General features: G+C 45.8%; 1 protein-coding gene across 1 annotated transcript in view; it reads right to left on the bottom strand.

Moving 5' to 3' along the window:
* RYR3 (ryanodine receptor 3) overlaps positions 1-13715 on the bottom strand; it is a 1933484-nt gene that overhangs the window by 1430129 nt on the left and 489640 nt on the right. The window contains exon 5 of the mRNA XM_078661960.1: positions 10978-11056. Within this exon, the coding sequence (XP_078518086.1) occupies positions 10978-11056 (79 nt within the window). The remainder of the gene's footprint in view (positions 1-10977; positions 11057-13715) is intronic.

Here is a 13715-nt window from a genome sequence, read left to right as displayed (position 1 = left end):
AAATCCTTTATGTGTGCACAGACTGAAATCTGAAAACAAAGGTGACTTTGAGGCGGACAGGTAGTATTCAACTACAAGCATTCAACTAAGCAGCGGAAGTCAGCGCTGTCAAAATCATGGACATCTATTTACTCTGCAACTCCAGCAGAGCTTTCACCGACTCTGCCTACTGATTGACCAATCCCAGCTTGGTAATCAGACAGGCCAATGTGCATTTTGCCCGTTAGGTGCAAAGAAAAAACGTGCACTCCCCCCCGTCGGTCCTCAGCTGAAATCTAGCTGTTCGTGTGGAGATGATTTACAAGTGTGATGAATGGGTTGTGCAGTGACGAGATGCTTTTTTCTCACTGCACCTTGCAAAGTGTCAGGTCACCATGTTTGGTCAGAAAGTTGTAGAAACATATTTGTGGTTGCTTAAGAGACTTGCCATAGGATATGAGGTGACTGTAGTGGGAGGTACAGCATTGAGACCACTCCTCGTCCACAGAAGCCTTCAGGAATAAGACAAATGCACAAACAAGGTGCAAATGAAGGGCTGTGCAAAGGCAGTAAACAGATACAAAGAAGTGCTTTACAAGACTAGGCACACCGTGAGCCCTCAGCCAGCACCTCATTAAAAGGTGCACAGTGAGACCCGGGATGGGGAAAGAGACCGCGATCTGCAGTGCAGGGAGAAAGACAGCCAGGACAGACAATGTAGAGCCAGATGGACACAAGGAACACACCAAGTACTCGAAGGCTTGAACCCTGCCACAAGGCCATTCCTCTGACCAAAAGGCATCAGACACAGCAATACCGACTCATTTCCAGACAAAGGATTACCAAAGCTTCATAAAGCAGAACTCAGTAAAGCAATCCCACGAGGATGAACCTCAAGTGTATGTGCCTCAATGATCAAAAGCCAAAAAGTAACCACTATACCAGAAGAGGTAGGCAATCTAAGCCATTAGAGCCAGAGCCCGACAAGCGAAATACAGGATTGCCAAGGTGACAGCTGCAAGAAGAATGCCAACTGAATACTGCACAGCCGAGAGGAGAGCGAGATTGGGAGGAAGAAAAAAACAAGCAAACTGCCACAGCATGAAGTGTACAGAACGGTACAAGTAGGACTTACTCAATGTAAAAAAATAAAAAAATAAACGAGGACACGATATGTTCAGATTACTATAAATGTTCATTTATTTGAGAAACCTTCAGACACTGAGAATGAACAAACTAGAAGCAGACTCCCAAAATGAAGAAAGAGGAGCATACAGCGTGTGAAGAATTATTTTAACTACTGAACTTAGAGAGATCCTTCAAACACCACATACTTGAACATATCTTTAAGTAGAAGTATGCATTGAGTGGCACCCCGATGATTAGAAACCAGATGGGATCACAGAACGTGTTCAGATATTGAGCGCACAGACCTCCAACCTCCCAAGCCCAAGCAGGAAAGAAGACCCATCATACAGAAAAAGATTAAGGCAGATGGCCCACCAAAAACCGGCTATCACGGAGAAAGAGAACCCAGCAAGATAAGGAAACAGTAAGACACACTGAGGGAGCCCAGTGGACCAAACAGAGCTTGGATGAAGAATAAATCCCATTGCAGATCCATTGAGATGCTGCCTTTGGGACACAAATCCAATAAAAAACCAAGTCCTGCATTCGCCAGAAACAACCACAGAGTACGCTAAACCATATCCAACCAGTGTGACTACAGTAAGCTGGTAGGAAATAGAGCTGAAGTTCAGGAATCAAGGCTCCACTGGCAGTGGCGTAGCAAGGTCAGGTGGTTCCCGGCGTGGAACATTTCTTGTCACCCCCCCTCCACCCATTGAAATTATTCAAAGTTGGCCCTAGTTGCCAAAATTGGGGGTGCTTAGAAACATGAATTGTCACTATAACAGCTGGACCATTCTGTTCAGCCTTAGGGTGATTGAGTTCTCAAAGTTGCGAGTCTCCACCATTAGTCATCTTTAAAAGATACATGTGTCATATGAAACGTTCACGCTTGAAAAAATATATACATCCAGGTACCTAAATAACATGCAAACTTGAAAACATAAATCTATTGCTCATTCCAACTCACGAGTAACTGGAAAATAAATGCAAAAAAGCCAGCCTGTTACCACAGTGTTTTCACTCTTAAGGTGTTTACACAAAGGATAAGTTACTTACCTGTAATCCGAGTAACTTGGTTTCTCTTCCAGGGGATACTCATCAATAGTCATAAGCACTGAATTATCTCCCCCCACGTACGGGAACCCGGAGTATATACAAGAAAAAAACATATATGTGTGTATGTTGTAGAAAAGGAAATTAAATGAAAGATACATTTATAAAGCGCATGGCTACCCATAGGCTTCCCAGCGCTAAGAAGAGAGCGTACAGGTAAGAACTGAATTATCTGGCTGGGAATAGATGAGTCTTCAACATTTTTCGGAAAGAAAGATGATCTTTTGTCAACCGAATAGTACGTAGTACTAATAAACATATACATGTATAACATAAAAATATGCAGCCCCATACATATCCAATAGGCTAAGAAGCCAAAGTTACATGTATTTCTCTAGTATGAAAATAACACATATACATATAATGTAAGAGAAGGACATGCACAATAATAGGATTCCACAATAACCTTTTATTTTCATAAAAGAAAACAGGCAATAGCAGGCAATTAGCCTAAGAAAGGTGCATAAATAAATAACATCCTTGTACAGAAAAGAAAACTGGCTCCTCGCCTTTAAGGCCTCAGATTCCCTGAGCAATTTGCCTTTAAGGCCTCCCGGAGTCCTCTGCTCCCATCATGCACCACAGGTGACAGTTAGGTCCATTTATTTGTACGGTATAGGAAACCTGTAGGAACCTGCATCTAAGATGAAATAATACTGTATAAAAAGTTACTGCTCGTCAGTGGAGGCAGGAGGGCTGCTTATGACTTTGATGAGTATACCCCTGGAAGAGAACTAGCATTACAGGTAAGTAACATATCCTTCTCTTCCAGAGGATACTCAACAAGTCATAAGCACTGAATAGAGTAGCAAGCCCATACCCACGTCCTCGCGGTCGAGCAAAAAACGCTAACAAAATTGACATACACATGCTAAACGGTATTAGCAAACAAGTTTCTCAGCGGGCCTGCCCAACCTGAGCATCTGCCTGCGTGTCAGCATCTACACACAAGTGGCAAGTAAACGTATGAACTGATCGCCATGTGCTTTACAAATCTCTGCCATGGGGACATTTCTCAGAAGAGCCGTGGTAGAAGCTTTCCCTCTAGTGGAATGGGTTTTAGGCTTCCCTGGAAGGGATTTGTTGGCCAATTGGTATGACAGTATAATACAAGAAACAATCCTTCTCGAGATGGATCTTTTGGAGGCTGCAGAACCTGTGTTAACAGGACCATAGTTAATAAACAAACATTCTGATTTCCTCAGTGCCTCTGTTTTGTCTAGGTAAAATTTCAGAACTCTCTTGAGATCTAGGGAGTGGAGAGATCTTTCCAGGGGATTCGAAGGGTTCGGAAAAAAAGTAGGTAAAGTAATAGTCTGGTCAATATGAAAGTCCGAGACTACTTTAGGCAAAAAACTAGGTTGTGTTTTGAGAACTACTCTGTTGGCGTGAAACACAGTGTAAGGTTCTTTACAACAGAGAGCCTGGATCTCCCTCACCCTGCGAGCAGTTGTAATAGCCACCAGGAAAGCGGCTTTCCATGTCAAATGCTGCAAGGAAGCTTTATGAATGGGCTCGAAAGGGGCTCCCATCAACTTCGTTAATACCATGTTAAGCTCCCATGGAGGAGAAGGAGACCTGACTGGTGGGTAAACGTTTCTCAAGCCCTCAAGAAATTCCTTTACCACAGGAATTCTAAACAAAGAATTCTGGTTGGGGGACTTCCTATAGGCTGTGATAGCCGCAAGGTGGACTTTGATAGAGGTGAACTGAAGACCAGATCTAGCCAAATGCAGAAAGTATGATAAAATCACCTGTTCCTGACCCCGGATGGGATCATGTCCATTGTCCACACATCATAGGAAGAAACGCTTCCACTTGAAGGCACACGATTTCCTCGTGGAAGGTCTTTTAGCTTCTATGAGAATAGCCAAACAGTCTGGATTCAATTGTAAGTGTCCATATTGTATGACTTCAGGAGCCATGCTGTCAACCGGAGGGAGGAGAGGTTGGGTGGAATACTCTCCCTGCCTGTTTGGATAGGAGATCTAGATGGCATGGCAACCTCCTGTGTGGCACTTCAGATAGTTGAAGGAGGTCCGAAAACCACTACTGGCAAGGCCATTCCAGGGCTATTAGGCTCATCCTGGCGTTGGTCCTGTACAGCTTGTTCATTACACTTGGGATCAACGGAATTGGTGGAAAAGTGTACAGTAAGCTCTGAGACCATTCGATCAAAAGGGCATTCCCTTGAGATCCTTGTTGGGGAAATCTGGATGCGAAGACGGGGCATTTTGCGTTTACCGCGTCTGCAAACAGGTCGATGTCTGGCATTCCCTATTCTCGAAAAATGCTGTGAGCGACCTTGTTGTTGAGAACCCAATCGTGGGCTTCGACGAAGTCTCTGCTGAGGAAGTCCGCCTGGGAGTTGAGAGAGCCCGGTAGATGAATGGCCACTATTGACAGGTCTCTCGCTAGAAGCCAGTTCCATATGGGTTGAGACTCCATGGAGAGTGTTCTTGATCGGGTACAGCCCTGTTTGTTCAAGTAATACATCGTTGTTGTATTGTCCGTTTGAATCAGAATGGACCGAGATTTGAACAACGGGAATAGTGACTTGAGAGCTAGATGTACGGCTCTCAGCTCTAGCAGGTTGATGTGGTAATTCTTTTCTGAGTCGGACCATAGACCTTGTACTTGTAGAGGACCATATAAGCACCCAAACCCTGGAGATAGGCGTCCGTGACTATCACCTGTGTTGGAGGGTCCTGGTGAAAAGGCACTCCCTTCATCAGGTGTGATCGCTTCATCCACCACTGGATGTGGTCTCTGGCTGCTTGGTGGAGAATTACATGATCCTCACAGTGCCCTGATACCTGCATCCACTGGTCTTCTAAGCATTGTTGTAATAGACGCATGTGCAATCGTGCGTTTGGTACTATAAAGATGCATGACGCCATCGAGCCCAGCAGTAATGACACCTGTCGAATTGTCGGGAGATGCGCATGACGGAGCTTCAGGCATTTTTCTTGGATTGAGGACAACCTCTCCTCCGTAGGACACACGCTTGCTTTTTCGGTATCCAGGAAGGAGCCTAGGTAATGGATCTTTTGGCGTTGCATTTAGTATGGATTTCTTGAAATTGACATGAAGGCCAAAGTTGTTGAGAAGCTGAAGGCAGCACGACAGCTGATCCTGCAGCAGTGTGGGAGATTAACTCTTCAGGAGCCAGTCGTCCAGGTAAGGATATATGAAATGTTTCTGCTTGCGGAGAAAAGCGGCCACCACAGCCATACATTTAGAGAATGTTCGGGGGCTGATTTTAGCCCACACGGGAGAACTGAGTATTGGTAATATTGGGATGACACTTGAAACCGTAGAAATTTGCGATGTTTCTTTGATACTGGCACGTGGAAGGATGCGTCCTGTAAATCGATGGAGCACATCCAATCCCCTTGATGAAGCTGTGGGAATATTTGATGGAGTGCTAACATTCGAAATTTCTCTCTGCTAATGTATCTGTTCAACAGCTCAAGTCCAGTATCAGTCTGTATTCTGTGGTGGGGCCTCTTTTCTGCATGAGGAAGTAGCAAGAGTAGACTCCTTGATTTCTTTGATGGACGGGAAGTTTTTCTATAGCTCCTTTCCTTAATAAGGTGTTTACCTCCGTTTTCAACAATCGATAGTCGGGGTGAGAAATACCTCTCGGAGGTGTAGATGGAGGAGGAGTTCTGAACCTGAGAGATAGCCATTTTGTACAATATTGATGACCCATTTGTCTTTTATTATACGTTTCCACTCCTCCAGATGTAACGAAACACTTCGTCCCACTGGAGAGGAGAACAGCTTTGGAGGAAGACACACTTCATTGCTTTTGTGGCTGCTTTGGTGCTGTTGACTGTTGTTTGTTCGCACCTCTACCTCCTCCCGGTCTACGTTGTTGAAATTGGGACCTCTGTTGCGTCTGACCTTGGGTCTGCGAGGTACAGTTAGAGGTTTGAACTCGCTGCTGGAAAGGGCGTTTGTCATAAGAACGGAACCGACAACGGAATTCCTTCTTCTTTTCGAGGCCTACAGCCTTGAGGGTATCCAACTCAGTTTTCATTTTTGACATTTGGTCATCAACATGTGAACTGAACAACGATGAGCCATTAAAGGGCAAATTGACTATCTTTCTTTGCGCATTGGGCTTGAGACCCGTGAGTCGAAGCCATGCTGATCTTCTAGAGCAAATACCATATGCGTATCCATGGGCTGCCAAGTCTGCAGAATCGGCCGCTGTACTAATGATCTGGTTTGTTACCAGCCCCCCTTCCTGTAAAATCTCTTGGAAATCCAGTTGGTCGTCTTTGGGTAATTTCTCTGTAAATCTTGTTAAAGAGTCCCATAAAGACCAGTCATATCATCCCAGTAGAGCAGCTGCGCTAGCCACTCTCATGACAGATCCAGACGTACTGCACATTCTCCTTCCCAACCCAAAGAGTTCATGTTTTTGCTGTCCTTCCCTGGAGGAGCAGATGAGATGGAAGTATTGGAATGAGCTTTTCTGGCGGTGGCAACTATAAGGGAGTCTGGTGGCGGGTCAGACCAAAGAAACAAAGGATCTTGGTCTGGGGCCTTGAATTTTTTTTAATTCTTGCGGGACCTGAGCCCACTGTTGCAGGTGTCAAAAAGGTTTTCATCGCCGGCTCTAACAATCCTGGCACCAAAGGAAGAAGAGGCTTTGCAGAAGTTCGGTGGTGCAGAGTTTCAAATATGATAGAAGTAGTCACCTGAGGAACAGTCATGGTTATATTAAACTTGCTGCCATCTCTACAGAGGACCTCGTTGAATGTCCCAATATCATCAACTGGGTAAACCCTTGATGGTGGCGTTGACGAGATAGTTGGTGAGTAGTCTCTATACGAAGACCTAGTTGATAGGGTCGTTGTGGTGACCTCTGTCTTCTCCTTGGTGTATGTGATCGGCGGGACCTTGTGCGCTCTTTTGAGTGTGAACGCCATCTTTAAGAAGATCTGGATCGCCTCGGGGACCTACCAGCAGAAGGTCATGAGGATTCTGTGGGAGGAGGTCTCTCAGAAGGCCAGGGTTGGATTTTCCAGTGCCTAATGTCCTCCAAACATCTTGGTGACATGTTGATAGGAGACTTGTTCCTGTTAGTCGTAGAGCCCTCCGGTATAATCTGTATAATAGTGATACCAGGCGAGGAAGAAGCTTCCCTCGACATCGAGCGCCGTGATCTCAACATCGGTCTCTCTATGTCTTCAGCAAGAACAAAATGTCTGTCTCTCGGCGTCGATCGTCTCAACGCCGAAACGGAGTGAGCCACCATCGACGAAGACTGTAGCAGCGACAATCTTGGCATTAGAGACCTATGAGAAGAAGCCCTCGACGTTGGTCTCTTCGACGTCGACCGCTGGTGTACATGCGGCATCTTCGATGTCGATTTTGTCAAAGGCGATCGTGACCTCGACATAGACCTCTGATGGGTTTGAGAGGGTGATCTGGAGTGTCTCAATGCCGACCTTAGAGAAGGAGGCGCAGATCTCGATGTCGACCTCTGACTTGATATCAATGGGCGCTGCGACGTCGACTGGGGTCTATCATGCTTCGCGCCTGAAGCATGTCTCGACGTCGACTTACTTCTCGACAGTGATCTTGTCTTGTGATGTTTTTTCTTACTTCTAGCGTCTGGTGATGTAGGTCTTCGCCGTTTTTTCTGAGAGGAGGGCTCTCTAGAGGTATGCTGACTCTCTGGGCCGCTTTTATGATGTTTTCCTCTCTCCATGAAACCAACAAGTCTGATCTTCTCTCTGTCTTTCAATGTTCTTCTTGAAAGTTGAAGGCAGTGGTAGCAGGTTTCTGTGTCGTGAGAAGAAGGTAGGCACACGAGAAAGACCGAATGAGGATCAGATTTGGCCATCTTCTTCCCAAAGAAAGGACATTTATAAAATAAAAGTAGCATTTCTGACTAAAAGAATGACCAATTTGTCATAAAAAGACTGGTAAATACCACCAGTAACAAGAAATGTCGAATAAAGTATTTAGAAAATAAATTCTGACTGGAAAAAGTCAAAATCAGCTAAGCTCAAGCTCCAGGTCCTCACGGAAGGAGCCGGAAAAAATAACTGACCTAACTGTCACCTGTAGTGCATGATGGGAGCAGTGGGCTCCTGGAGGCCTTAAAGGCAAAATGCCCGGGGTCTTTGAGGCCTTAAAGGCGAGGTGTCAGTTTTCTTTTCTGTACAAGGATGTTATATATTTATGCAGCCTTTCTTAGGCTAATTGCTTGCTATTACCTGTTTTCTTTTAGGAAAATAAAAGGCTATTGCGGAATGATATTACTGTGCATGTCCTTCTCTTAAATTATATGTATATGTGTTATTTTCATACTAGAGAAATACATGTAACTTTGGCTTCTTAGCCTATTGGATATGTATGGGGCTGCATATTTTTATGTTATATATGTCTATGTGTGAGTGTTGATTTAGTACTACGTACTCCTTTTCTAAAACATACACATACATATGTATTTTTTGTATATGCTACGGGTTCCCGCATGTGAGCGGAGATAATTCAGTGCTTATGACTATTGATGAGTATCCCCTGGAAGGAAACCAAGTTACTCGGATCAGAAGAAAAAAAATCCTATATGGGGCGTGTATTCCCATTTGCTACAGGATAGTAAATGGCAAAACATTTAGCAACTCCCTGGTGCTTGCCACCACATTCTTATATCCGATTAGTGACCTAGTAGTGACACTGCTGCCAAGCACTATAACTCAGTGTGTTAATTGCCAGCTGCAGACATTTAATGATCGTCATTTCACAAGTTTGATTACCAGCACGGCCAACAAAGCCTTACATCCTTCCGTGATCGGTATCATTAAACTGTGTAATAGTAACATCTGTGGGATACAGTGCTTAGAAATGGCAGAAGAGCTGCATGGAGCACTATAGCACATCCAGGGGCTCCAAGCACCAGCCCCCTATGGCCTATTTCCAAAGCCCCCAACCCACATCTCTATGTGCATAAGATCCGAATGCGCCCACAAGCACAAGCTCCTAATGCACACATTCAAACACAACGCCAACAGACCACCGAGACTTTGGTCAGCGAGCATCCCAGACTGTGAAGAGCAGCCTGATTCAGAAGGTGCTAAGGAACAATACAATGGTAGACGTGTGTTACACAAATTCATTTACAAAACATAGAAAGTCAAAATATATTGTATTAACTCCTGCCAGAATTCTAGAAAACTGTCCAAGACTCATAATAAATAGTTTTCTTGTGTTTAACCCTGGAAGGTCCAAAGCTTACAGTAAACAATGCATTAGGAATCACACGCACAAAAACAACATATAGGTACTGTAACTCAATGCCATTATAGGAACTGGAACAACTTTCAACAGCAATCCATTAACAAATTTAAAGGAGATGATTTATGTACAGTGTTCAACATTTCTTTGAAATAACTCTAAATTGATTGCTTTGCTTGATTGGTTTGTTGAGTACGGCAAGAGTAACCCTGTCTGCGTTTGAGCATCTCACCTAAGAGGCAAGCTGGGTACCACACACACCTAAAACAACGCGTGGCACGAGACAGCCCGCTGCCTGGCACCGTAGAGAGGGTCAGCAGACACAGAACTCCAGAGACTGTTCTCCCACACCAGCGCTACAGAGCACTGCCAACACGAGAGCAGTGACTGTTTTCCAATAGCACAAGCACATTTTTGCCATTTTGTCACCCCCCTCAGTGGCCAGCACCCACCGCACCCCCCTTCCTACGCCGCTCTCCACTGGAGACTCTGAAACTGGCCGCTGCAATAAAGCCACAGCTGCTATCGGAGTCCAGTAGGCAAACATTTTCCCCATCCACACAATACAGGAAGAGCATTAGCTCTGCCCAGGAGAAGGGAGGTGAAAGGAAGGAACCATTGATGTGAAGTGCTAAAAACCTGGACCAAAGGCAAGTGACGCCAGGCTATGAGGTAGCAAAGCACCAGGCCTGATTGAGGGTCCAGAAAGAGTTTGGCAATATCCTCCCAAAGTGTGCTCAAACAGCACAGATGTGCAAAGAAGGGTCGGTACCCATGTCCGCTGGAGCAGTGCCAGTCTCAGGCCAGGGGTCCCCAATGGAGGAGTTGAGCTCTTTCCCAGGTAGTGGTAAGGCATGTGCGGAACCCTGACATGCAGCACCCCGTCTGCCAAAGAGTAGAAAGTAAGCGTGAAAGACCTGGTACCTGGTAGCAGACTGCTGCCCGCAGGCCGCCTACAGAAAGAGCATCCCATCGACAGATGGAGACAGACAAGAGGGCGGGCCTAAGTATCCTTTCGTAGTCATAAGGGCAGAGCTGAAAATGTAAGCTTCTTTTGCAGAAGGAACAATGAGTCCATTACTATTACCATTACTATTGTAATGATGCAAAGTAGCCTGTTCCTTTACTATTATGAGGCACACGTTCCATTTGATTCCATTGGCACTGCGTGTGACCGCTCTCCCAAGCATTCTACTGTTGTCAGTTGTTGATGTATTAAGAGATGAGATTTCGGTGGTCACCATTGGAACAGGACGTGTCTGAGGCAGTAAAGAAATAAACGTACTTGTACTATTTAGAGTTTCCTGTCATCTGTACTGAGAGAGACTCCCTCTCAGAGTACCCAGGACAAGAAAGGCGGACGAGGGTGTAATAAAAAGGTTTGCGGTGCCTTTATAATCACGCTTTGTTGGACAGTGCATGTATGATTCAATGTTCAGTTGCACAGCACTGAGGCGTCACAGCATCAAACAGCATCACACCAAATACACCCACCTGTGGAGTTCTCCCGCAGCCCCACGTCAAAGGAAAGCTTGTCGGTGAGGGATCTGGATGTTGTCAAGCACGTCAAATACTGAAAAACAGAGTCAAGACCATAAAAGCATCGTGAAAACAACAGTCCACATAGATGTCTTTTGCGAAAGCTGTAATGTAGGTACCCCGTGTGTCCCTCCGCAAACAAGCAGCGAGGCGCATGCGCGGACGGTGGACGGTGACTGGAGGGAGAGGTGACGCTCCAGAATGCCCGGACTGTGAGCTCAATGTGCCTCTTTGTCTCGTCACCATCCGTCATGCTAAGGAGGGGTCGTTGTTTGAAGCGCCTCCATGTTGTAAATGCTCAGTCTTGAGAGCTAGTCTCATGTCTTTGGGCGCCCACTAGCACCCCACACAGAGGCAAGGTTTTAAGAGTATCATCCGTGTGAGGCCTGCCACAGACCCTCTGCAACCCCTCTGCACTCTTCTTTATGGTTTAAATCTTTTTATTGAAGTTGTTATATACAAAAACAATCATGCAGGTTTAGCACTCTTCTTTAAAGCTCTTTCAGGCTCTCCCCATACACCAGCCTTTGTTCCTTGGAGCTCACAACTAATTGCCTTACACTGTATGGACACCAACCAATCCGAGAGCAGGAATTATCCATCCACTGAGGTGAATCCAATTGGCCAATGGACCCAATAGAATACTCCGCCATATTGTTATTCTCAAAGTCTTGCATGTGACTGGCTGCACTCCTCTCACGGTCTATCAACAAACCTGCACTCTATTCCCATCCCACTATGTGTCAAGGACTTACAGGCACATGGCCTGCACTCTGTCCCACTCCCTACCATCTCATCAGGTCTACCAGCCACGGAGCCTACCCTGTATTGCCTCTGTCCCACTGTTCACCAGGCAAATACCCTGCTCTCGATGTCCACGTCCCACTCACCCACCAAGTCTCACAGGCTCCAGGTCTGCAATTCTTCTTTCAGTCTCACCAAGCCATACATGTGCCTAGCGTGTCCTTAGTGTGCACTTTCCCACTATTTCCTTAAGCCTGTCAGACAAATCCCCTGCACTCAATGTCCGCGTCCCACTAGCCCTCCAAGCCTCACATGTTCCTGGACTGCACTTAATGACACCTGCTTACTATCTCACCAAGTGTTGCATGCACCTAGCGTGTTCTCTATTGCACTGTCCTGTTACTTTATTAAGTCTTTCAGACAACTGGCCTGCATTCAAAGTCCACTCCACCACAATCTCATCAAGTGTTACAGCCATCTGCCCTGCACTCAATGTCTGCCATCCTGCTATCTCAAAAAGTCATAGAGTGTCCATGATGGCATATACTACGGCCTGCTCACGATTTAAATATGTCTTCCAGGTACAGACCTGCACTCAGTGTCTATTGCCCCTCTATATCACCAAGTCCTGTAGGTAACTGGCCTGCGCTTATTGACTTTCAATCACCATAATACCAAATCTTACATCCACGTGGCCTGTACTCGTTTCACTGCTGTTCTAGCTCAACAGAACATGCAAGTTCACCACCTTGCCAAATCATTAGGCACCATGCCCAATGTTCTCTGCTCGCCCTCAAACCGAATCATAAGGCACCTTCCCGGCACTAAATGTTCTTTACTCACTGTCTCACCAAATCATAAGATACCTTGCTATCACTGAATGTTCTCTGCTCTCCATTTCGCCAAATCATAAGGCACCTTGCCAGCACTGAATGTTCTCTGCTCGCTATCTCACCAATTCATAAGATACCTTGCCAGCACTGAATGTTCTCTGCTCGCTATCTCACCAATTCATAAGATACCTTGCCTGCAGTGAATGTTCTCTGCTCGAGATCTCACCAAGTCATAAGGCACCTTGCCAGTACTGAATGTTCTCTGCTCGCTATCTCACCAAGTCATACAGGCACCATACCTACACTGAATGTTCTCTGCTCGCTATCTCACCAAGTCATAAGGCACCTTGCTGGCACTGAATGTTCTCTGCTCGCTATCTCACCAAGTCATAAGGCACCTTGCCAGTACTGAATGTTCTCTGCTCGCCATCTCACCAAGTCATAAGGCACCTTCCTACACTGAATGTTCTCTGCTCGCTATCTCACCAAGTCATAAGGCACCTTGCCAGTACTGAATGTTCTCTGCTCGCTATCTCACCAAGTCATAAGGCACCTTGCCAGTACTGAATGTTCTCTGCTCGCTATCTCTCCAAGTCATAAGGCACCTTCCTACACTGAATGTTCTCTGCTCGCTATCTCACCAAGTCATAAGGCACCTTGCCAGTACTGAATGTTCTCTGCTCGCTATCTCACCAAGTCATAAGGCACCTTGCCAGCACTGAATGTTCTCTGCTCGCTATCTCACCAAGTCATAAGGCACCTTGCCAGCACTGAATGTTCTCTGCTCGCTATCTCACCAATTCATAAGGCACCTTGCCAGTACTGAATGTTCTCTGCTCGAGATCTCACCAAGCCATAAGGCACCTTCCTGCACTGAATGTTCTCTGCTCGAGATCTCACCAAGCCATAAGGCACCTTGCCAGTACTGAATGTTCTCTGCTCGCCATCTCACCAAGTCATAAGGCACCTTGCCAGTACTGAATGTTCTCTGCTCGATATCTCACCAAATCATAAGGCACCTTGCCAGTACTGAATGTTCTCTGCTCGAGATCTCACCAAGTCATAAGGCACCTTGCCAGCACTGAATGTTCTCTGCTCGCCATCTCACCAAGTCAT

The sequence above is a fragment of the Lissotriton helveticus genome, chromosome 9 (assembly GCF_964261635.1).
Source record: "Lissotriton helveticus chromosome 9, aLisHel1.1, whole genome shotgun sequence".
Lineage (NCBI taxonomy): Eukaryota > Metazoa > Chordata > Amphibia > Caudata > Salamandridae > Lissotriton > Lissotriton helveticus.
Note: the sequence above shows the minus strand (reverse complement) of the source record. Positions and strands in the feature narration are given on the sequence as shown.